This window comes from Macaca nemestrina, chromosome 7 (genome assembly GCF_043159975.1).
Source record: "Macaca nemestrina isolate mMacNem1 chromosome 7, mMacNem.hap1, whole genome shotgun sequence".
Lineage (NCBI taxonomy): Eukaryota > Metazoa > Chordata > Mammalia > Primates > Cercopithecidae > Macaca > Macaca nemestrina.
The window spans coordinates 32,211,612-32,236,425 of record NC_092131.1 but is presented as its reverse complement, the minus strand read 5'-3'; the positions used below and the strand labels follow the sequence as shown (position 1 = coordinate 32,236,425).

Sequence of the window (24,814 nt, the reverse complement as noted above, 5' to 3'; positions counted from 1 at the left end):
GTGCGAAAAAAGATTTGACTTCAAGAATACAAGAGGAGTGAGCAAATGACAATAAGGAGCTGGAGGCAGCCAGGCTGACCTGTGTCTTGAGCTGTCCTACTCACTATGGCGTATTCAATCAGGCATAAAGCTGTGATTCTCCTAGGGCTCAGAGAAGGCAGCCGTGCTCTTGTCTTAGCAGAGGTCAAAGTACAAGGACTGATCAGAGCAGAGGGTTTTTCTATTTATTACAAAAGTTGTTACACAAATACAGCTGACCAGAAGGTCTAAAAACAGCCCAGACTCTTCCAACCCTCATGCATCTGTAGACAGAGGGAGAGCCATGGTCTTGCTCACACACAGGGGAGCCCTTCTTAGAAGAACTGCCTGTCCCTTGGAAGGTTCAGAGTCTTGGGTCCAGCAGCAGAGAGGAGCCCAACCTGCGTGGACAACCCCTTGAGGCAGCCCTTGGTCACAGCTGCTCTGGGTGGGCAGCAGGTTTAAGTTTCATAGTTCACATGTTCCCACCACACAAGTCAAATCAAGGCATGAAAATAAAAGGGAAAAAGGGGAAGGCTGGAAATGGGAATCCTGGAAAGAGGTTGCAGGTGGGGGAAGGAGACACAGTGGGTTTCCGAGGAGCTGGCAATTTCTTGACTTGGATGGAGTTACATAGTATTCACTTTAAAATTATTCTTTAAATTGTACATACATGTTATATACTTTTCTGTATGCATATCTTTAAATTTTAAAAATTAAAAAAACAAAGAGGCTAAAAGTGAATAAAGGGGCTGACGATGGAACAGAAAAGAAGAAATTAAAGAGGAGAGATGATGAAGGAAGAAGATGGCCAAGGCGGAAGACGATAAAGTCCCGGAGGTGGTAATGCTGGCCTCAGTTTCTCTTCTTCTGTCTGGATACTGGTTCTACTTCTAGGTACCGGAGCCCGACTAGCATACCCAGGATGGAGAAACCTTAAATACAGAGGAAAGATTAGTGACTGACACAAATACAGCACCTTTTTTCCCTCTCTCCTGTGTCCACCCTCTGTACTAGCTCTCGAGCTGGGACAGTTCCTATAGGAGGTCTAGGGTGGTTGGATGCTTACTTGCCACCATCAGAGGCGCCAGGACACCAATTGTGGGAGCTGCAGTTCCATAGACAAACAACTCAGAGAGGAAATGCCCCAGGGCGAGGAGGAAGGTCCAGAGTGTGATGTGATAGAGCCTACAAGGAAGCAGACAGAAATGGGAACCAATGTTACTGTTTGTTCAGAACAGAGGAAAATTATCAGACTTGATACATACAAATAAGAACCCAGGATATGATTCAGGCTTAAAAGAAAGGACACTTGTTCCTGAGGAAGACCTGGTTATTTGATCACACCAACATTCTCATCTAGGGCAAAACTGAAGGTTTCAACTGCTAAACTGAGAGGAGAATGGTTCGGGCACCCAGAATGAATGTCCAAGTCTCAGCAAAGTGGTGAACTCAGCTATAGTAAAGCAGAGCCTGAATTATGACAATCCCAGGCAGTGTAGACAACTTTGGATCCAGCACGCTTACATATTCTATTTATCCAAATTGGTTGACTCTGCAGTCTAATCCCATCTGGCAGGCATCTGGCCACGCACTTGTTGGTGTTTATATGATGGATGCCACAGAATGAATGGCCTCATGACGAGTAAGGAGCAAGGACACCTCTGCGGCTTTTAGATGCTCTTGAAATATACGTTGGTTACTTTGTGTTTTAGCCTAGAAAAGCAGTCACATTGAGGACATGGTGACAACCTCATGGGAAGAGAACTTGGTTTTCAGCTTTGACTATAAGGTAGAGAAGAGACAGGCTACTAGGTGACTGATCACTTTGGTTGCTGACATCTTTTTTTTAGGTATAAAAATTTTTTAAATTATGAAATACTTCAAACATACAAAAAATTTACCGAACACTGTAATGAACACCAATGCAACCAACACCCAGCTCCCTCAGATCTTAACCTCTTGAGACTTTGTTTCAGAGACTCTTTTCTAAGAAATACAAACTTACAGAGTAGAGTTAAAGCATCCTGTGTATCCTTATCCTGCTCTGAGCCTGTTCTCCTCATCCCCACAAGTAACTGGTATCTTACATTTGATTCGTATCTCTCCTGTGCATGTTTTTATACTTTTTTTTTTTTTTTTTTTTTTTTTTTGAGGCAGACTCTTGCTCTGTCTCTCAGGCTGGAGTGCAGTGGCACAATCTCGGCTCACTGCAACCTCCACCTCTTGGGTTCAAGCAATTCTCCTGCCTCAGCCTCCCAGAGTAGTTGGGACTACAGGTGCATGCCATCACGCGCAGCTAATTTTTGTATTTTTAGTAGAGATGGGGTTTCGCCATGTTGGCCAGGCTGGTCTCGAATTCCCGGCCTCAAGTGATTGATCTGCCCGCCTTGGCCTCCCAAAGTGCTGGGATTACAGGTGGGAGCCACCGTGCCTGGCCCATTTGGAAACAGGTATGTATGTGTGTTGACTTTCAGTCTCCAGTTAGGGAGGGAATAGGATCAGAATGCATATCAGAAGTGAATGGATCAAAGTCCTAGGCTAGAAAGGGCTGGAAACAGGAGTCAGCATTTGCAGCTGTCCTGTGTGGGCAGAGGGGAAGGGAAAGTAAATGGTAACTGAGATAAAGATGAGTCAGGGTTAGGCCAGGCATGGTGGCTCAAGCCTGTAATCCCAGCACTTTGGGAGCCGAGGTAGGCGGATCACGAGGTCAGGAGTTCGAGATCAGCCTGACCAACATGGTGAGACCCTGTCTCTACTAAAAATACAAAAATTAGCTGGGCGTGGAGGTGCGTGCCTGTAATCCCAGCTACTGGGGAGCCTGAGGCAGAAGAATGGCTTGAACTCAGGAGGTGGAGGCTGCAAGGAGCTGAGATTGTGCCACGGCACTCTAGCTTGGCTGACAGAGCAAGACTCTGTCTCAAAAAAAAAAAAAAAAAAAAAAAAGATAGGTCTGGGTTGTGTTTGCTCACTTCAAAAGCACAACAAGCAAAAGAGATATCCCTTATACTCATCAGCAATTCTTCATCATGGTACAGGTCTTTAAAATGATTATTCAATCCTCCCTTCCTCTTAGTCACCCTGAGAGGTAGAACAGATATCTATTCTCATTTTATGGATGAAGAGGCCAAGGTGCAAGCAAGGTGAATAATGGACTTGCTACTGCAAAGCTAGTTACCAACAAAACTGCGGCCAGAACTAAACACACTGCTTCCAAAAGTATGTGTCAGTCTAGGACAAGTAAACTAGTTTCAAGTTTGGAAAAAAAAAAATAATAAGGTTGAAGAGATCAAAGGGCTAATAGCCCTGCTTCAAATCTCACGTAAATCAGTCTTTCTTTAAACTAATTGGATCTCTAATATTTAGATGCGCAAAATCAGGAATTAAAATCATGACCTCCAGGGCTGCTAAGAAGAGACTTAATCAAGATCATGTAGATAAAAGCTTGGCATAAGAAGAGGAGGTCAATAAATATTACCACCCCCTGTTTTCCCCAGATGCCAAGAGCCTGGATAAGACAGAAAAACATCTTAATGTGAAGCTGGCATTCTGATAGCCTCCCTTGGTGACCTGAACAAACTGTTTCCACCTAGATTGTGATGATGACTCTTGCTGGGAAGAAAGCTCGAGCCCCCTCCAGTGGCCAGAGCCGGTTACGGCTTCTGATTGCCTGCAATTGTTCCACCCTGGTCTGTTTGAGTACCCAAGACAGGTAGAATTCAGGAGCCCTAGCCTCTCTTTCACCCTCACCTGCTGACGCTGCATACACATACAATGGTTTACTTGTGGGTTCCTCTTTTTTCATGGATCGTGATTTCTGTTCATTTCTGCTTCTTAAGGAGGAATGTGAGAAAGGTAAGTGTGGGTGGCTACTCTAAAAAGAGCACACCACTCTACTTCTTCAGTAGAAGAAAGGCTGATTCTTTCATAAAGAAGTGGAGGGGCACGATGCAGGCCACTGGATAATGGCCTGCCAGTTTGCTATGTCAGTTCCAGAGAATTTTCAGACTTTAATGAAGACCTGTTAGGTCTATCATGTTTTCTAGGCTTGGAGGGAATGTAACCTATGAGTATTTTGTTATCCACATTCTAAGCTAATGCATTAAAATGATTAACAGTTCCCATTACTCAAAGTAACAGGTATGCCTCACATCTGATTTCCAACAAAAGGATGCTAAAGTTCTTCCTTCCCTTACATACGTCTTGTTGTGAATATCAATGGCACAGAGGCAGCGAATCACCGATGAGAGCAGCGTCCAGATCCCAAAGGTCCGAGCTTGGAGGCCATTCACTGTGTAGCAGAAAAAAGCAAGAGTGTTGAGAAGGGGAGGTTTGGGGTTCCTTCCAAACTCCTCCTATTTCACTGGTGGTTCATGGGAGGTAGGGAGCTGGACCTGACCTCTCTGTGGCTGGCAGGATGGAGGTCCTGGTGGCAACATGGGAACTAGAAGGAATTCCAGAATGAGAACTTCTCAGATTCTCTTCGAATGTCTACAGTTGGAAGGCAAGTTCCAAGAGTGAAAACCCACAAAAAGCCCAGTTAGGCAAATAACTCCTAGATATAGTAATTTACCCCTTCTGTCCTGAAAGCCAAGACAATCTGGATCAGGACAGGTTTTGGGGAATGTTGTAGAGACTGATCTGGAAATACAAGATGCCCAGGAGGCCAGTAGACTTTCAAGGCTGATCCGGGAGAGAACTCAGAGATACTGGGGACCAATTTAGATGCCCACATATGGTCTTTAACATATGTGAGTGCTTGGGTCTCTTCCTGCATCCAGATCTATGTTGTTGGATGAACCAATACCAGGCTGGTTTCCTGTATGCATGGCAGTGGGACAAAGCACTGTTTCTTTGTTGCTTGCTGGGGGCACCCTGCTCTTGGTAGCTTTGTTCTGACATTGCTGTATTAAGTATCTTGCCCTGAAAGTATAGGTCATATTCCACCATAACAGTGGTTCTTGACTCTGGACATTTATTACAGTCAACTGAGGCAGTTTTATAAAATTACAAGGCCTGGGTACCAGACCAACTATATGTGTTCTCTGGAGGAGGGCCCCAGGCATAAGTATTTTCTAGAAACTCCCCGCTTGGGTGATTTCAATGCAAAACCATTGAGCTAAGGCATCCAGTGGCTCAGGGATGCCAAAACAGTGGAAGATACTTCCTTTGCTGGTCTACTGCCTGCTGAATCAGATAACTTTTAAGGGACAAAATTGACAACTGAAAGGTCTACTAATGTTTACTTGGGCTTTAAGGAGTTTTCCAGCCTTTGGAAAACCAGACGGCTCTCCCAAATTCAGAATACTGAAGACCATTAGATGGTAGTGAGAAAAGATTCCGTATGCCAACCAAATATCTAGCATTCGCCCTGGATAGCTACCTTCTATATAAACCAATTTGACAGCTTTACTTATGAGAAGACTGAGGACTTTTCTCTAGTTAAGAGTACTCAACCAGCCCTAACCTGATTAGGTATGAGGTGAAATTCTGTGGGACACTTTAGAGCACTGCCACGTTCAGAAGAGTACCATGAAGGCCCCTAGATCACAAGGGAGATGGCGGCTTCAACTTCTGTGCTGGCTGAACACACACACATACACACACACACACACACACACACACACACACACACACACACAAAGTTCTGCTCAGCTATATGCCCTTAAGTCACATGACCTCTGGACTTCTTTGCCTCAACTTTAAACTCAAAGGGCTAGACCAGATGACCTCTAAAAATCTGTGAATCTATATAGGGTTCCATGACCACCTGAGGGCAGCATTTGAAGGTGAAAAGATGGAATTATTCTGCTCACTTTCCCAGGTTCTTTACTCTCATTATATCTGAGCTTTGCTTAAAATGAGCCTTAGCCTACTTAATTTCATTTTATACTCAGACACTGCAGAAAAACGAGCTAGGTCAGAGCCTGAATCTGGGTTAGCTATAAATGTGACACAGAATTGTCATCTGCTGTGAAACAGTGCTGCAGCTTAAACTACCCCACACACCAGCGTGATGAAGTGCAAGCTGAAACGGACAAGCACTCTCAGCAGAGAGGCTCAGGAAGCCAGGAAAGGCTGCCATGGGCCTTCTTAAGTTTCATTTTGGGAGACCAACTGGAAGGGATTTTAAATATTTTCTCAGGGACTATGTCATGGGAAGACCTTGAATTAATAACTCTCCATCTGTAACATGGAATATGAGTCATGTAAGCCCTAACTTGATTCTGAAGAGGGCTTTGAGATATATGTAAAGCTTCTTTATGGCTTTCTAGTGAGGCATCACAGAGTCACCAAGTAAGTCTATTTCCTCACTTGCCCTTATAATGCTTTTTTTTTTTTTTTTTTTTTTTTTAAATACACGAATTGCCCAGGGTAGTGTAAAATGAATGAAAAGTATGCAGAGAAGCTTGGGGGGAAAAGGGTCAAGTGCTCACCAGAAAGTCTATTACTCCAGTGGCTGCCAAAGGCTAGCTAAGGCAGCATCACAATTATCTGGGAAGTTTTTTAGTAACTGGATTCCTGAGCTCCACCCAGGTTCAATAAATAGGTTTGGTGAGGCAAATGGGTACCTGTGTTTGTTGAAGTTTGCTAGGTTATTCTGATGTACAGCCTGGTTTGGGAACCAGAGCATAGGGCCAGTCCTACAAAGGATGCAGAAATTCTTTGATTTCTTACCAAGGTTTGGCTTGCCAGTGTACAGCTTTTCATAGAGAAAGGTGTGGTCTCGGAAGCTCTGCAGCGTGTTCCCCATGGCTATGATGGACACCATAACCAGCCAACTTCTTAACACATTCAGGAAACGGCTCATGACTCCCCTCAAATGTGGGAGGGCTTTTTGCCTTGGAAACAAAGGCAGAGGACATGAGACAATGAGGGCCAGTCTATGTTAACCATAAGCAGGAAGGGAGGAAGAATGAAGCAGGCCAAAAAAAGATATTTAGTCACACTAATAGTGGTGAATGAACAGTATACTTTGCAATAAGTGGCATAATACTTGTCTTTGTCTAAGCAATTTCTGCAAAATATTACCCTAAATCAGACCTCCTTTTTCTGGGTTGGAATCAGTCCTCTATCTTTACTTCTATACCTTCACGTTTTCATGCCATTCCTTTGTAATGCAAGTAGCTCAAAGGTGATTATAACTATACTCACAGACACCTGCCAGGCTATTGATGACAGATTCTTCCAAGCCTATGGAACTTTATACATTTGAGTGGGACTTACGGTGTGAGGTCACTATTTACATCCCTAGGTTTTCTGGACTCTGGTTCTCAGGTATACCATGCTCCATAAACTAGAAGAACAATCTAAAAGTTAAAAATAAACTGCTGTGTGTTAACTCAAAATAAAATCCTAAGCCCACCACGGACTGAACAGAGGCCCTCTTGGCCTAGGGGAACCCAGAAAAATCCTAAAACTGAGCCCCTGGCCATGACGAGATGGGAGGTCTCACATGCCCTGCTATATCCCTTCCTTTTTCAGGTTTAGAGACAGCAACTTACCAGCATTAAAGTTAAAATAGAGATCATAAGAATGACAGAACAGATTCTTTGTGCAATAAGGTACCAAATTATAAACAAGACCTAAGGCCATGCCAGGCAAGGGTTAAGTCACACACTCCCACATTTAAAGAATAAAACTTATATTCTGCCACAAGGTTTTTTTTCTCCAGCAGCTAGACAAGCACTGGCTTGAGATAAGCAATATGAAAACAATTACAGCTCATCCAGCTCACAGAGGCTGACTACATGACCCCTATTCCACCAGCTATAACTACACCTTTGATTGGACAAGAGACTGATTTTAGTAACTTTCTCCAGATAAGACCACCAACCGTGGACTGCTCCTGGCCAGTTTAGCAAGATCACACACTTGAGTGTCTTGGTGTCCTGAAAAGACTTTTTGACGCATAGAGCCTAGGCGTGATAGACTTAAATGTTAGGTCTCTACTCCAAAGTGAACAGGGGTCATATGTGGTTACACATGATTGTTCAATATGCACGTGTCAGGACCACCTTCAGGAATATTCATAGTTCCTCCTGTAAGCTGTTGAACATGTATGTTTAGCCAACCTGTTCAGCATAAAGCTCTACCCCAAACCCTTCTCCTTCAAAGCACCTGTCTCTGATCTTAGTGGGAGGCACTCTTCCCTGTTGGGTGGCTGTAACCCTTTGCAAGAGATAAAGCCTCTTTTCTTTTTCCAAATTTATAAATTGTGCCTGTTTAGGTTAACGTGTGACTTTAGGACTAGTAAGAAAATTATATAGTGAAGGAAACAGCAATCTTGGTGTTGGGCTGCAAGATAATAATAGGTCACAGTTCACTTACACCATGAACTGTGCCAAGCACCTAACACATATTACCATTTAATCTTCACAATGAGGTAGGCAGGCACTATTAATATTTCCATCTTACAGATGAGGGTTGGAATGGAGAGGTTAAACAAGTTTCTTAAGGTCACACAGCAAAGTCAGCAGAGCTGAGATAAGAATCATGGTCTGTTGGACTGCTGCAGTGCTACCTCACTGTTTGAGACTACTTTAATGAAGTTCCCATTTTTTGATTAAGAAAAGCATACCATATCCTCTTCTGTCTTCAAGTTGTATAGAAAATACAATTAGATTACATACTTTTTATTTTTAAATTTATTATTATTATTATTATTTTGAGACAGGGTCTTGCTCTGTCACACAGGCTGGAGTGCAGTGGCGTGGTCATGGCTCATTGCAGCCTCGAAATCAAAGGCTTAAGTGATCTTCCCACCTCAACCTCTCCACTTGGGCTCAAGTGATCCGCTCACCTTGGCCTCGCCTCCCAAAGTGCTGGGATTACAGGTGTGAGCTACAGCACCCAGACTTTTATTTTTTTAAGGCTTAGATCAACTCTTGTTGAGTAGTAATTTCAGTTAGTCTGATTTAAATAAAACCAAAATAGATAAATAATCTAATAATGGAATGGCTTTTTCCCATCCTCATCACTATTTTCTCAGTCTATGGTTTATCTGTTGTCAGGTTAACCTCTTGGGCCTGAAGTGGTAATAAACTAACAGGCTTTCTTTGTCACTTTGGCAATATAAATTTCGGTATTGTTCTATGCTACCCAGTGAGATAGATATTAAAGTCAGCAATGGTCCAAGACAGTGTGAAACACCCTCCCCCCCCCAAAAAAAAGCAATAAAGAGATCTAGAGAAGGAAGGGTGAATTGATGAACCCTTCAGGGAGAGCTGATCACAAAGGTGGTCTCTGTCAGAGACTGAGAGTCTACTGGATATCATAGGCCATTATCACTTGGGCCAAGATCCACCTATCCTCTTTATTTTCTCACCCTCTCTCAAGAGGAGACTCCTCCGGGGTTTAGAAAAGCTGCATGAATGCACCTCTCCACTTTTCTGCACAAGTACGCCTTCCATTTCACAGAAGCTCTTAGGAATCCCAACAGATAGCTGATGAGGACAGAACCTGAGTACTTCTGAATTGCTCTGCCAATTTCTCAACCTAATTTCCCTAAAGCTTTAGGGCCTCCTAGAGTGTATATAACATCTATTTCCAAATTTTGTCCTGGCCCTGGCCCAGCCCAGCCAAGCCCAACCCAGCCCAGCCCAGCATAGGTGTGCTGTTAAAACTTAATCAGGAGAGAGGGATTCTTATCTTGGCCCTACCACTTAGTAGCTGTGTGACCCTGGGCAAGTCATTTACACTTTTCAGTCTCGGTTTCCTCATCTGCAAAATGGAGATAGAAATATCAACCCGAAGGGTTATTGTAAGAATCATATGAGAAAAAGTGAAGGCTCTTTGTACAGTGCTAGGCTTATAGTGGCTGCTCATTCGCTCATCCATTCCTTCTTTCCTTGAATTCACCAGCCTTCTCCATCTTCCTAGCTCCCCCTTGTCATCGCCTCTCGAACCCTTTTCCCCCCAAAAGGTTGCCTTCCAGGTATCTTCCTTCCATCTCACCTCTATTTTTCCAGATTCTCCGATCCTCTCAGTCAGGAGCAACACAGACACCTACATCCCTCTTCTCCCCCATATTCTCCTTACCTGGCGACCGGACCCCCAGCACAGCAGTGGCAGCAGCAGCCGCCGCCGCAAACAAGCTCCCCCAGGACAGCTCCAGCCCGGAGTCCACCTGAGCCATTTGTCCCCACCCCCTCCCTCAGCCCTGCTCCAGGATTGGGTCGTTTCCTTTAGTCCTCTCTCTGATTGGCTGTCCTGGTTTTGCCCGAGCAGGAGATGGGGAGTGAACCCCTTTACTGCCAATCAGAGGTTGCCGCTGCCTAAGCCTCTCCCCAGGTACGCCGCTCACGCCGTAAACCCTCCTGTTGGACCTAGCGGAACTCCGGGTTTGGAGTCAACCTCTTAGGGGCGGAGAAAAAAACAGCGGAAAAAAAAAAAAAAAGACTTTCTGCTGAGGGCAGGGCTCTGCGCCCGCGCTGCGCGGCGGTGACGACATTCGCCCGCGTCCGCAGCTGAGCGTTATCAGCGCCTGCGCAGTGGCTCCCAGCGGGCGGTTGCTTGTTGGTTGTTGTAGTAACCGGGGAAGCGCCGTCGGCTGCTGCCCTGAGCCTTGCTGGGGAAGGAAGAGGGAGGTAGGCGCAGAGCGCGGTCCACGCCTACTCGCCCCGAACCATGGGAAGATGAGACAGGTAAAAGCCTGCGCCAGCGCGCATCCCTACCCTAGGGAGGAGCGTTCCCGGGTCCAGGCTGCAGCTGGCCGCCGCACTTCCCGCTCAGAGCCGGGGAGTAGCTGTTGGCTTCCGGGCGCGCCGCGTTGATTCGCGGCAGCCGAGTGGTCCTGTCCTTTCCGGGGGGAGCATCTGCGGACCTCCGTGGAATTGGGGTGAGCTGGGGTTGGGGCTGAGAAGCAGATTCCTTTAGGGCGAGGAGTGTTCTTAGGCGAATGTCTTTAATCTTCCGATCGACCTGTTTCTCCCCGCTCTGCAGGCAGCCTAGGAAAGGTTGGCATCCCTTCCCGTTTAGAGGTTTTGTTTAAACTTAAAGGACTTCCCAACATTTTGGGAAAGATCAAGAAATCCCCCTTGAGAATCCCCTGAAGAAAGCCACTGAAGTCGTTAGACATTGCCCATTGCGCCGAAGATCATTATCGGGGTCGGTTTTTTTGTTTTTTGTCTGATTTACAGTCTCATCGTATTTATGAATGTATGGAAAAGTTAAGAAGGATTGACAGCAAGTAATTATCGCTGAGTAATGGGATTATGGTCATTTAAACATATTCCTTTTCTTTATTTGTAGTTCCTATTTCTTCTTCTGACACACAAAACGACCATGTACTTTTTTACTTTGGAAAAAATATTTTAAGTTAGAAATGCAGTGTTGGAAATTTTCCAATTTTATTGTCTATTTGAGAGTCATATCAAAGTTTGTGATTTTTAGTAAGGAAGAATAATTTTTAAGAGTGGAAGGGCATTCCCCCCTCCCCCCCAACCATTTATATGGACCTTTGATTCAAGAGAATATATTCATCTTTCGGTTCATTGTTGAATTTATTTTACGGGAAACATGATGGCATCTTGTCAGAGTGCTTGTCATAGAGTCTAAATAAATATTTTCAAGGTTTTTTTTTTTTTTTTTTTTTTGAGACGGAGTTTTCGCTCTTGTTGCCCAGGCTGGAGTGCAATGGCGTGATCTTGGCTTACTGCAACCTCCGCCTCCCGGGTTCAAGCGATTCTCCTGCCTAAGCCTCCCGAGTATCTGGGATTACAGGAATGAGCCAACACACCTGGCTAATTTTTTTTTTTTTTTTTTTTTTTTAGTAAAGATGGGGTTTCTCCATGTTGGTCAGGCCGGTCTCGAACTCCCAACCTGAGGTGATCCGCCCGCCTTGGCCTCCCAAAGTGCTGGGATTACAGGTGTGAGCCACCCTGCCCGACCTGCAAGGGTCTTAAACCTTGAGTTTTTATTTATTTATTTTTAACCCAGGCCAGGTTTGTCTAGCAAGGAATATATGTTTTAGGGAATCAGTCACCTGCCTCAGACTGCCCTGAAAGTGAAGAGTCTATCCTTTTGGTGCATATTCGATTTAGTAAATAATGAGAAACTCAAACTTAGTAACAGCTCTTCAAATATATAGAGCACAGACAGTATGTTTGAAAAAAATCTTGACTTTTGTGGCATATCGAGGCACTGTTATGGAAGATAAACTTCTAGAGGTTGAGCACTATTGAGGAATATAGTCATTCTCATTACTTAGATTACCAGCAATAACCAATAAATAGACAACTGCATTGTGTTTCAGGTCAGTCGATCTGATCAAGTTGATTTCTTGCAGGAATTTGTGCCATCCAAATTAGGCTTGATCCAGTGAATCTGCTAGGAAAGGTCTCTGAGGCCCCCGTCTGCTGACTGCATGACAAACCCTAAAGGAAATGCCAGTCGTGATGGCCCGGGACCTGGAGGAAACAGCATCATCCTCAGAGGATGAGGAGGTCATAAGTCAAGAGTAAGTAATAGCAAGCCTGCTTTTGACCTGTGCTTTATACTCTTTTACTTGTATACTCTTATATATTCTTCTCTTTTACCTATATACTCTTTTATCTAGTGTCATTCCTTGGGGATTATCTAACTCCGGTTTTAGCTTCTATCCATAATGTCATTTAAGGTCTTGTTATTCAGTCCCAATCGGCTATGAGAAATGAGATAAGGCTCTCTTTCTGGGCTCATAAGCAAACATCAGCTCTAAATGTTGTGAAATGCAGGTAGTAGCTTTTGGTGAATGAACTCTTGCTCAGAGCTCCCAACATAGAAGATTTTGAAATGTTTCAGTATTGAAGAAAAGCATTTCCAAACTCTGTGACACTAGTTATGTTTGCTAATTTTCTCAAAAGTCTTTACAATGATAAAATGGTGGTAATATAGAGAGGTCTGGTAACTTACCATAGTAACTCTGAGACAGGATGTTAGAGTTCTATGGCCTGTGCTGCGTCAATTGAACCACATTGCTTTCCTGAGTTCTTTTAGTTAAGAGTCCAGTTTCATGATTAATGGATCATCACAATAAGAATGAATGATAATAGCCAGGCGTGTTGGCTTACGCCTATAATTCCAGTACTTTGGGTAGCCTAGGTGAGTGGATCACCTGAGGTCAGGAGTTCAAGACCATCCTGGCCAACATGGTGAAAGCCCATCTCTACTAAAAAAACAAAAATTAGCTGGGTGTGGTGGTGGGTGTCTGTAATCTCAGCTACTCAGGAGGCTGAGGCAGGAGAATGGCTTGAACCCAGGAGGTGGAGGTTGCAGTGAGCTGAGATTGTACCACTGCATTCCAGCCCGTCTGACAAGAGCGAACCTCCATCTCAAAAAAAAAAAAAAAGAATGATAATGATAAATATAGCTATTACAGATGATGATAAAGGCTTTATCTTATCTATATCTTACATATTTTTAAATCTGAAGGTGTTATTATTTACACTTTTTTAAATTCAGGAAATTTTTTTCACTTTTTTTTCACTTTTTTTAATCAGGAAATTTCCTCAGTGATGCATCAAGCGTAAGTGATGCATTGAGTTTTGGACTTAGCTTTTCTGGATTTTGATCACTTTGCTCTTTTGCCTCCTTTAATTATTACCTGACACAGAGTAAAGAGAGAATCTGGTTTAAAGGTAAAATTCATTTTTAAGATTCTCCCTGAGTCCTTTTGGATATGTGTGTACTGTGTAACCTGAAAAATAGAGATAATATCTCCCAGACTATTTTGTAGGGATCTGGTTAGACTCAAATAGAATAATGTATGTGAAATTACTTTGTAAGTGCCATACAAATGTAAGGCATCATTCTTATTGGTTTTAATATTGAATTTATGGTGGGCTTCTTAGAAGATAGAAGATTACTTGTTATTGTAATTTGAAGAAAATTGTTGAAGCATTAAGAAAGCTTTGAGGAAACATTTCTTATCAGTGTTAGGTCATAGAAACGAATAGAGATTTGAAAGTATATTTGGGTCATTCTTGTTCAGGATAATTAAAGGGATAATTCCCTCTGGTTACTTTGTCTTTTTCTGACTTTGCTTTCAGTGTGCTGCCTCTTACCCATTTCATAAAACTTTTAACTTCTGCTGCAAGTAATCAGTCTTTCCCCTCTTTAAAGGTTGCTCTTTTACTCCATTACTGTCTCTCTTATTAGTGGGCTTACAGATTGGGCCTGACAAATGTTAGATTGAACTATGTGAAACTGCCATTTTGGTAGGTCAGAAACAGTCAAATACTGACGATTGCAGGTAGTTTGACCTAATATTATAGTAGGTACTTAGTAAATTCTTGCTGACTGAATAATGAAATGAAGGAATAAATGAAGGCTTTATACTTTACGTTACCTTAGATCAGAGTTGTCAACTTTTTTATGACATGGATTCCTTACCAGAATAATATTTTTAAGGCTTAAAATAAAATACATATCATTACAAAGAGTACTAATTACATTCAAATGCAGTTATTAAAACACATTTGTAACATAGTAATATGTGCTGTTTTACTAATACATTAAATAAGATCATTTAAAATCTGGGAAAGTTAAATTTTGTTTTCTAAAGACAACAACATGAAGACTGTTTTTGTTTAGTTTGTGTAAGATCAGTACACCGGGGGGGTGGTCTTTGATTAACAATTGTAGATGGGGGGTACTGGGAAGCAGCATAGATGTCTGGGCCACCAGTATGAGGTGTCATCATTTAGTGACTGAATGATTATTAGGAGGAGAGTTGCCCAATTGTTGTCCAGCCTCATCATGATAGAAAGACCATGATCACATGTGATCTAGGGGTGAGTCTTAAACTATTATAACTTAGAAGTAATGACAAATGTAATATTTTGAGATATCTACAACACCTGTAATAAGGTATAAAAATACCTGTAATTGGCCAGGCGCAGTGGCTCACACCTGTAATCCCAGCACTTTAGGAGGCCGAGGTGGGCAGATCACTTGTAGTCAGGAGTTCAAGACCAGCCTAGCCAATATGGTGAAACCCTGTCTCTACTAAAATACAAAAATTACCCGGGTGTGGTTGCGAGCAGCTGTAATCCCAGCTACTTGGGAGGCTGAGGCAGGATAATCTCTTGAACCTGGGAGGCAGAGGTTGCAGTGAGCCAAGATCGTGCCACTGTGCTCCAGCCTGGAGGACAGAGTGAGATTCCGTCTCAAACAAAACAAAACAAAACAAAAAAATCCCTGTAATTTTAGATGACGTCAAAGGCACAGATAATGCTAATATTACCATGGTTCATTGCCTATGTTCATAATTAAGAAATACTGAATTTCTAGTAAAAGTTAGTGAAAATAAAGGTATAATTTTCCCGCTTCTCCCATCCAAATTTATGGACCACTTCTTCCTTTCAGACTTCTAGTGTTAATTTTTAACAGTTAATCTTGTTTTATCAGCTTATGTCTTGTCTATCAGACACTTATTTTTTACATTAGGAAGCTTAAATCAATCTTGTTCACACCTGAAGCAGTAGGCTTACATTTTAAAAGTTGATTTAGAAGTTTGAAGGCCGTAAATCATCTGAAGATGTTGACCTGATCCAAAGATGTATATCCATGGACATCTGTTAGATCTACTCAGATCCCTAGGCTGTGTGAAAATATTAATTCCTTGCAATCCTGGACTTCAGGAATAGAAACTGTCCAGGCAGTCCTTGTTTTGCATGGTATTATTTCAAATAGAAAATGTAAAGAGGCTATTTTTCTATATTTTGCTTGGGGATCCCAAATACAACTCTGTATATAGATATAGAAACTTTCATATAAGAACGTGATGTAAGATTTCTTTGGTCACTGAAAAAATGTCAACTTTAATTGCTATTGTAAAAGGCAGTTAAAAGGATCATTAACAATCAATTATAAAGTGGGTGCTATAGGAGTTCAGAGAAGGAGGTATTGTAATGGGCTGAAGGAGCTGGGGAAGGCTGCCTGAAGGTGGTGAGACTTCAAGTAGGCCTTGGAGAGTGGGCTTAGATAAACAGAAGTGGGGAAGGCATTTCTAATAGGGGTAATGGTATGAAGACAGCCTGGAAGCAAGAATGCAAAAGCTGCTTACAGCTCCATCTTTGAGTTATGTAGGCTGGGTCCCAGGAGTGAATGACGTCTATTTCTCATGAAATTATTCCCAGAAAACCAAAATGTTTTTAGGCTTTCAATAAAGTGAATCATAAAACTGATCTGCTTTGGTGATTGTTCAAATCCTGTGTTTTTCATGCCTATGAAAGTGAATTTTAATATATACCAGTTTCTGATGTGAATGAAAATGTGAAGTCCCAATTTTCAGTTTCCTAATCATTCTGAATTTTTTTCTTTTAGCGCCACTTGGTGGGAATATGTTTTTTATGACAATTTCGCATATTGCTTTAGTTTTTTTTTTTTTTTTTTTTTTTTTTAGCTGACCTTACTGTTTACTCTCTCTTTTATCTTTCCATAGGTTGGAAGTGAAAAGATTTCTCTGTTAGAGACCTGGCTTTCTACAGATAGTACAGTTAGGGCCTGGGCTCTTCTCAGCTGTGTACCCATTAATTGTGTTCCCCTTGTCAGGCATTTTTAAATTGGAGCAGCAATCCATTGTTTGTAAATGCTAAGGCATAGTGGTGCCAGTTGGTAGCTAGTGCTAGATTGACAGAGAACTTTGGATAGTTTCCAGAGTTCCTTTCTGAGACTTTGTAGTTTAGGCTGCCTGTTTTTTTTCTCTACTTGCTGATTTAGAAATGTAGTGGAAAAATGAAGGTTGGAAGAGATCATAGGAATCGCCTGGCTTCATGCCCACATTTTACAGGTGTTAACGATGAAGAAGCAAGCAAGCCACGAAAAAATCCTTCTTGCTAAAAAAGGTACCCTATCAACACCGTTTCTCACAAGTGGGTACTGTTACCAAGTCAAAGAACAAGAACAATAAGCATCCACATGCCATTTCTAGAAAACGGGGAATGAACTAGGTGTGTTGTTCTTTGCTTTCTTCACTAGAAAGCAGTTGGCAGCTTGTCCCAAGTCTAAAGACTGCCTCACTTCTAAGATTGGGCACCTGACAAACTGTGCATTCAGAGTGTGAATCTTTTTATCTTTTTTTTTTTTTTTAAATTGAGATGGAATCTTGCACTGTTGGCAGGTTGGAGTGCAGTGGCGTGATCTCGGCTCACTGCAACCTCCACCTCTCGGGTTCAACTGATTCTCCTGCCTCAGCCCCCTGAGTAGCTGGGACTTCAGTCATATGCCACCACACCCAGCTAATTTTTGTATTTTCATTAGAGATAGGGTTTCACCATGTTGGCCAGGATGGTCTCGATCTCTTGACCTCGTGATCTGCCTGCCTCGGCCTCCCAAAGTGCTGGGATTATAGGCGTGAGCCACCGTGTCCAGCCCGAGTGTGGATCTTTTTAAAGTTGGATTGGGAGGGGCTGACTTGGCCCTGAGATTTGTGGTATGTCCTTTGTTAAGGGATGTGGTTATGTAAGTTTTTAAGAGTCGAGTGAATCTTGGCCAACTGGATTGCATTTAAGGAATTGATCAGTTTAAGTTCCCAAATAATTGAATTCAAGGTATTCAATATATAGAACTTTGCTGAAATGCGATTAGGGAAGCAAATAGTAGAAAGAATACAGATGTTGGGTTCAAATACCTCATCCCTTACTTAACCAGCTGTATGACCTTAGGCAGGTTACTTAACCTTGAGACAGTTTTTCTTCAGTTCATAGTATGGGCAAGGGGATTAAGTGACATGTGAAGCTCTTAGTTTAAATCCTGGCACATAGTAGGGACTCAGTTCATTAAATTTTATTTCTCTTCCTACCTCCCTGCCCTAATGAGGGTGAAGATTTTGCTAATCTGTGAGTAAATATTCATCAGCCTAAAATTAAGCTGAGATTTCCTGAGGATAGGGAAAAAGAATAAAGTCAGAAGTCTTTTTCTCCCCTGTGGTTTTATACTGGAGGAAAATATATGTTGTTCCATTTAGCATGGGTTTCCTTTAAAATACGTGATTTTAATTGGGATACTTGTATTCAGAGTTCCTAGTTCAGAATCTTAGGATGCATCATCAAATTGGCTTGAAAATGGACTATGGCATGTAAAAGGAGTATGTAAATTATTGTGAACTCATCAGTTAGGATTCTTGATGTGTGCAAAGGATTACAACATAATCCAAATGGTCGTAAGTAATAAAGAGAATATGTTCACTCATATTCAGGCATATCTTGATTCTGAAACTCCCACTTTAACGCCCAGGATCTCTTCCGTCAACCTCCCGCTGACTTTTTCCTTCACCAACAGCTACAAGCTCTTCCCTCAAGGTCACAAAATGGTTGTTGACATTCCAGACTTCTCATTCTCATCCTATACCATCAAGAGGAAGACAGGGTATCATCTGTAGCCATTACAGAAGAGAAAGAAACCATTGCTTTTTCAGAGTCTCAGAACATGTTTCCTTAAACTCATGGGCTCCAATTGGTTTATGTGCCTATCTCTGAACCACTAACTGTACTGAATGATGAAATATCTTGATTGGCTGAAACCAATCAAGGCCCATCCCTGGACCAGAAATAGAGTTAATTTTAAACACACAACTAAGAATGGGAGATGTGATTTCCCACAGGATATTTGGGATTTGTATTCCAGAAGGAAGGGGAAACTTGCTAAGCAACAAACCATAGTAATCTGCATCAGCAGTTAGTTCGGATTTTGAGCTGTAAATTAATGAAGGCTTTGTTGTCGTTATAGGGATCATCCATGCATCATGTGGACTGGAGGCTGTAGGAGAATTCCAGTTTTGGTATTCCATGCCGACGCTATTCTTACAAAGGACAACAATATTAGAGTAATTGGAGGTGGGTATAACCTCTCCCACGGAGGACGGAGCTGGGCATGGCCCGGACATCCTTGTCTGAAAGAAGTTGATATGACATATATATAGGGAAAGGGCCTTGGCCATGAGAAAAATCAATTGAGTTGTTATACTTCAAATATTATAATATCTTAAATTGTTTTCTGCTTATGTTTTTCCTCTGATTTTTTTCCCCCAGAATAATGTGTACATGTGTTTATTTTTTTTATTGTGGTAAAATACACATAACAAAATTTACCATTTTAACCATTTTAGAGTGTACAAGTCATTGTTTTTTAGTACATTCACAATGTTGTGCAGCCATCACCACTGTCTAGTTCCAGAACATTTTCATCATCCCCAAAGTACAGCAGATACCCATTAAGCAGGTATCCCCAGCCCCCATACCACCAGTCCCTGGCAACCACTCATCTATTTTCTATTTTTATAGATTCGCATATTCTAGATGTTTTATATAAATGGAGTCATGTGATATGTGGCCTTTTTTGGTGGGCTTCTTTTCACTTAGCATAATGTTTTCGAGATTCATCCATGTTGGAGTATATATCAGTCCTTCATTCCTTCTTATAGCTGAATAACATTCCATTGTATATGCTAATGAATGCATTCCAATGATACACCACATTTTGTTTATCCAGTCATCAGTTGATGTACATTTTTTTGTTTCTACCTTTTTTAAAAATTTTATTTTAAAAATTTATTTATTTTTTAGATACAGAGTCTCACTGTGTTGCCTATGTTGGTCTCAAACTCCTGGCCTTAAGCAAGCTGTCTTGGTTACATGCATGAGCCACTGTGCCTGGCCTGTTTCCACTTTTTGTCTGTTGTGACTTGTGCTGCTATGAATGTTCATGGAAAAGTTGTTTGGACACCTATCTTCATTCTTTGGGGTATACCCAGGAATGGAATTGCTAGGTCATATGGTAATTCTGTGTTTAACTTACTCCGTGTCAAACTGTTTTCCATAGCAGCTGCACCGTTTTAATTCCCATCGACAATGTATAGGGGTTCCAGTTTCTCCACATCCTCACTAACATTTGTTATTTTCTGTTTCTTAGATTATAGCCATACCGGTGAATGTGATGTGGTATCTGGCTGTGGTTTTGATTTGCATTTCCTTAATGAGTAATGACATTGAATATCTTTTTATGTACTTTTTGGCCATTTCTGTATTTTCTTTGGAGAAAGGCCTATTCAAGTCCTTTGTACATTTTTAAAATTGGACTGTCTTTATTGTTGTTGAATTATAAGAGTTTTGTATGTAATGGATGTTAGACAACATATATATGTTACAAATATTCTTACTCTGTGAATTGTCTTTCACTCTCTTGTTAGTGCTCTTTCATGAGCGAAAGTTTTTTGTTTTGATGATACCCATTTTCTTTTGTTGCTTATATTCTTTGTGTCATATCTAAGAAACCATTGCCTAACCCAAGGTCATGATCCCTGTGCTTTTTTCTAAGAGTTTTTTAGTTTAAGCTCTTATAGTTAGGGCTAAATAGTCTTTGATCCATTTTGAGTTAATTTTTTAAGGTAGAGTTAGGTAAGGGTTCACCTTCATTCATTTGCATTTGGATATCCAGTTGTCTCAGCACAATTAGTTGAAGAGACTGTTCTTTTCCCCACTGAATGGTCTTGGCACTATTGTCGAAAGTCAGTAGACCACAGATGTATGGGTTTACTTATGGACTCTTAATATTTCATTGAACTATACATTTATCCTTATGCTAGTAACACACTCTTTTGATTACCCTACCTTTGTATTAAGTTTTGAAATTGGGATTGTAAGTCCTCTAATACAGTTCTTTTTCAAGATCTCTGGCAATTCAGGGTCCCTTGCAATTCCATATGAAGGTTAGAATCAACTTTTCCATTTCTTCAAAAATGGCTGTTGGAATGTTGATAGGGAGTGCATTGAATCTATAATCACTTCTGAGGGTGTTGCCATCTTAATGATGTTAAGTATTCTATGAACATGGGATGTCTTTCCAATTTTTGGGGCTTCTTTAATTTCTTTCATCACGGTTTTATAGTTTTCTGTGCACAAGTCTTGTACCCTCTTCGTTAAATTTATTCCTAAATATTTTGTTCTTTTTGATGTTATTGTAAATAGAATTGTTTTCTCAATTTCATTTTTGGGTTCTTCACTGCTAGTATATAGAAATACAACTGAGTTCTGTATATTGATCTTGTATCCTGAAACCTTGCTGCACTCATTTATTAGCTCTAATAGTTTTTGTGTTTAGGTTTGTCTGCATATAATATGTTATCTGCACATAGAGAGAATTTTAGTTCTCTGTCCAACCTGGATGCCTTTTATTTCTTTTTCTTCCCTAATTATTCTGGCTAGAATTTCTAGTACAATGTTGAATAGAAAGAGGGCATCTTTGTCTTGTTTTTGATCATAGGAAGAAAGCTTTCTGTTTTCTATGCATATGATATTAGCTGTGGGTTTTTCGTAAATGTCCTTTGTCATGTTGAGAAGGTTTGCTTCTATTCCTAGTTTTTGTATGTTTTTATCATGAAAAGGTGTTAGTCAAATGCTTTTTCCACATCAACTGAAATGCTATTTCCCCCTTCATCCTGTTAATGTGGTACATTACATTGAGTGACTTTTTGTATTGAATCTCCCTTATATTCCTGAGATAAATCCCACTTTGTCAGAGTGTATAATTGCTAGTATTTTATTTTATTTTATTTTAAGATGGAGTCTTGCTCTGTCACCCACACTAGAGTGCAGTGGCGCAATCTCAGCTCACTGCAACCTCCACCTCCCGGGTTCAAGCAGTTCTCTGCCTCAGCCTCCTGAGTAGCTGGGATTATAGGTGTGTGCCACCATGCCCGGGTATTTTTAGTAGAGATGAGGTTTCACCATGTTGGCCAGGCTGGTTTTGAACTCCTGACCTCATGATCCGCTCGCCTCAGCCTCCCAAAGTGCTGAGATTATAGGCATGAGCCACTGCCCCTGGCCTAATTGCTAGTATTTTGTTGAACATTTATAGTTTTCTTCTGATGCCTTTGTCTGACTTTGGTATCATGGTAATGCTGGCCTCATAGAATGGGTTCCCTTCAACCTCTGCTTGTTGTAGGTCTATTCATGTTTTCTATTTCTTCTTGAGTCAGTTTTGGTAGTTTATGTTTTTCTAAGTATTTGTCCATTTCATTTAGCTTATCTAACTTGTTTGCATACAATTGTTCATAGTATTCTTTTATAATCCTTTTATTTTCTGTAAGGTCTGTAATAATGTTCCCACTTTCACTTATTTCAGTCTTTTCTCTTTTTTCCTTAGTTTAGCTAGAAGTTTGTCAATTTCATTGATCATTTTTATTTTTATTTTTTTAGCAACAAAGTCTCACTCTGTCACCCATGCTGGAGTGCAGTGGTGTAACGCTAGCTAACTGCAGCCTCAAACTTCTGGGCTCAAGTGGTCCTCCTGCCCCAGCCTCCTGAATAGCTAGGTCTGTGGGTGTACATCACCATGGCTAGCTAATTAAAAAAAAATAGCTTTTTGTAGAGATGGGGGTCTCACTATATTGCCCAGGCTGGTCTTGAACTCCTGGCCTCAAGCAGTCCTCCCAGCTCAGTCTCCTAAAGTGTGGGGATTATAGGTATGAGAATTTGCACCTGGCTTTGTTGATAATTTTAAAGACCCAACCTTAAAAATCCACCTTTTGCTTTCTCTTGTCTTCTGCATTGTTTGTATATTATCAATTTCACTTCTCTCTGTGCCTCTTGGATTTTAAGCAGTGCTCTGAGCCCTGGTGTAGTCTGTAGCCATCTTCAAAGGTTATAATACTGTGGATCAGAACTGTCTTGTGGTGTAGTGGAAAGAGTGTACACTTGGGTTCTCAGCCATTGGTTCAAATCCCAGCTTTGGCACTTCTTAGCTGTGAGTTTTGGGCAAGTGACTTAGACTCTCTTAACCAGTTTCATTATTAGTAAAATCTTAACCAGTTTCATTATTAGTAAAACTATTAGTAAAACGGGGAGAATATTATATTGTGAGGATTACATGAGATCATTTAACGTCTGACACATAATAAGCGCTCAGGACTTGGGTTGCTTATTTTACTGATTGAATAAGATCTGTTCTACTAATAAATGACTTTTGTCTTGTCCCTTAATAGGTCAGGAGTTCAGAGGACTGTTAGCATTGCTTCTGGGATTTGAATCCTCCTTCCTCCCCAAGGATCCTTGTGTTCTAATCCCCTCAGCAAGTTGCTAGGTTACCATTTAAAGGGATGTGGTTCATTCATGTTCTCTGAAGGCTGAGTAACTGAAGACCTCTTGCTGAGAAACTCCCTCTAAATATGATTTGAGCCAAAATTTTAAAGGTGGATAAAAACACATATTCCCTCCAAACATACTTCTTTTGGTCTGTTTGTCACATAAAGTAATTGATGTATTCTATGACAATAGGCAGACCCTTCTTTTTTAGAATACCTAACATTTATTGGAAAATAATATCCATCAATGTCATCTATTTAAGCAATTACTATTTTTTAGGATCCATAAGTCTTCTTCTTTACACATTCCTGTGACTAAAGAAAAAGCCACTAAACTTTTCTCAAATTCTGTGTTTTTGAGTTTTCTGTATCTTTCCTACTTCCTTGTGGCTTAATTTTCTTCAACTTCCTTAATGAAAATAACTATTTGAATGACTTTTACTAGTTGCTGCTTCAGTTTTCTGCATTGTTAAATACTCTCAGTCTGTAACTTTTTTTTTTCTTTTTGGCTCTCTTAAATAGCTGACACAGATCTGTTCAGATCATAAGCCTGTGGTTAAATCCCCCTGAGAAGTGTATCTGGGGCAATAGTTACCTTCTGTTGATCTCATCGTCTTAGATGCCAACTTTGTTTTTTCTCTTTATGACATGTTTCATTGAATTCACTATTAATGTTTTTGGTACAATATGATTTCTCATGTTTTATTTGTGAAATATTCCAGGAATGTGGCTTTTTTTTCATTATAACCTTGTTTTTTTCCCCAAATTGTGTGTACTTTAAATGTGTAAATGGGATTGTATTTTAGAGACAACATAGGTATTTTCAGCTTAAAGTAAACTTCTCTTAGAATGAAGCATTTGTTTTTGTAATTTGCTCCTGAATGTTTTTATTTAGTAAGTTTGTATTTGCATATACTAGCAATAGATGTATGATGCAAGCTATATATGTGATTTGAAATTTTCTAGTAGGAAATTCTTTTTAAAAGTAAAAGGAAACAGGTAGATGCAATTAATTTTAATATATTTTATTTAACCCAATATATTCCAGAATATTATCATTTCCACATTTACTCAATATAAATAAATAAGATATTTTATATCTAGTATATATTTTAACATAACAGAGCATCTCAATTTGCTGCAAAATTTTCATTGGAAATATTAGGTCTATATTCAGATTTTATAACTTTTATAGTTGAAAAAGTAAATTCATATACTCAATTGTTTCTTTGCCCTCCCCACAGGCAAATTGTTTAAAATAGGATTTCCAGTAACTGAATCAAGTATTCATTCTTAAATTTAAATTAACTAAAGTTAAATAAAATTAAAAATTCAGCTCCTTTGTCCCACTAGTCACATTTCAAGTGCTATTAGTCACACATATTCGACAGCCCAGATATCCTAATCCTAATCCTAGGTAACCTAATTTTCTGATACTAGGGTACAGCTACACTATGTTGCCATTAAGGGAGTTATTTTTGTGTTGTACAAGTCAAAAATGTCAGCTTTATCTTTATCCTGATTTCCCATGCTATTTTTGTTTAAACCCTTTAAGGCGTTTCACTACTCTCTAGGTACTTGGCTGTGTTGACAGTTAGATTATTGGTTTGTTTTCATTTGCTCTGCTGTGGTCAGTCCTGGAACTTGCTAGGGGTCCTAGCACTTCAAGTTGCCTCTAGGGGCACATGTGAGTGGTTGGAGAAGAGGAAATGCTATGGTCTTTTCTGTGGTGGA

At 40.7% G+C, this 24,814-nt stretch overlaps 2 protein-coding genes across 21 annotated transcripts in view; one reads left to right on the top strand and one right to left on the bottom strand.

The window, feature by feature from the left end:
- Window positions 1-202: 202 nt before the first annotated feature.
- On the bottom strand, window positions 203-10,399 carry ERG28 (ergosterol biosynthesis 28 homolog). Its single transcript, XM_011765487.3, has 5 exons — window positions 10,060-10,399; window positions 6,697-6,860; window positions 4,219-4,309; window positions 1,088-1,206; window positions 203-953 (listed from the first exon to the last, which is right to left on the bottom strand). Exons 2-5 carry the CDS (start codon window positions 6,827-6,829, stop codon window positions 874-876), a joined length of 423 nt encoding a protein of 140 aa, XP_011763789.1. The 5' UTR covers window positions 6,830-6,860; window positions 10,060-10,399; the 3' UTR covers window positions 203-873.
- Window positions 10,400-10,506: 107 nt separating this feature from the next.
- Window positions 10,507-24,814, top strand: part of LOC105495767 (tubulin tyrosine ligase like 5) — a 291,082-nt gene continuing 276,774 nt past the window's right edge. For 19 of the 20 annotated variants that reach the window (XR_011625701.1, XR_011625700.1, XR_011625699.1 and 16 more), the window contains exons 1-3: window positions 10,507-10,664; window positions 12,308-12,478; window positions 18,730-18,836. Coding sequence is in view for 16 of the 20 variants with exons in the window: in XM_011765497.3 (XP_011763799.2) it covers window positions 12,405-12,478; window positions 18,730-18,836 (181 nt within the window). In the remaining 4 variants the exon portion in view is untranslated. Of the gene's footprint in view, window positions 10,665-10,743; window positions 10,859-12,307; window positions 12,479-18,729; window positions 18,837-24,814 lie in introns of those variants that run through there. The other variant, XM_011765489.3, reaches the window with a different exon arrangement.

What these genes read in the sequence shown, in the direction of transcription:
- ERG28 (XM_011765487.3), bottom strand. Translation starts at nt 6,829, where the DNA reads ATGAGCCGTTTCCTGAATGTGTTAAGAAGTTGGCTGGTTATGGTGTCC. An exon ending in CACTGGCAAGCCAAACCTTG is followed by an intron (nt 4,310 to 6,696) that starts GTAAGAAATCAA and finishes TCTGCTACACAG; the next exon opens with TGAATGGCCTCCAAGCTCGG. An exon ending in ATTGATATTCACAACAAGAC is followed by an intron (nt 1,207 to 4,218) that starts GTATGTAAGGGA and finishes GCTTCCTTGTAG; the next exon opens with GCTCTATCACATCACACTCT.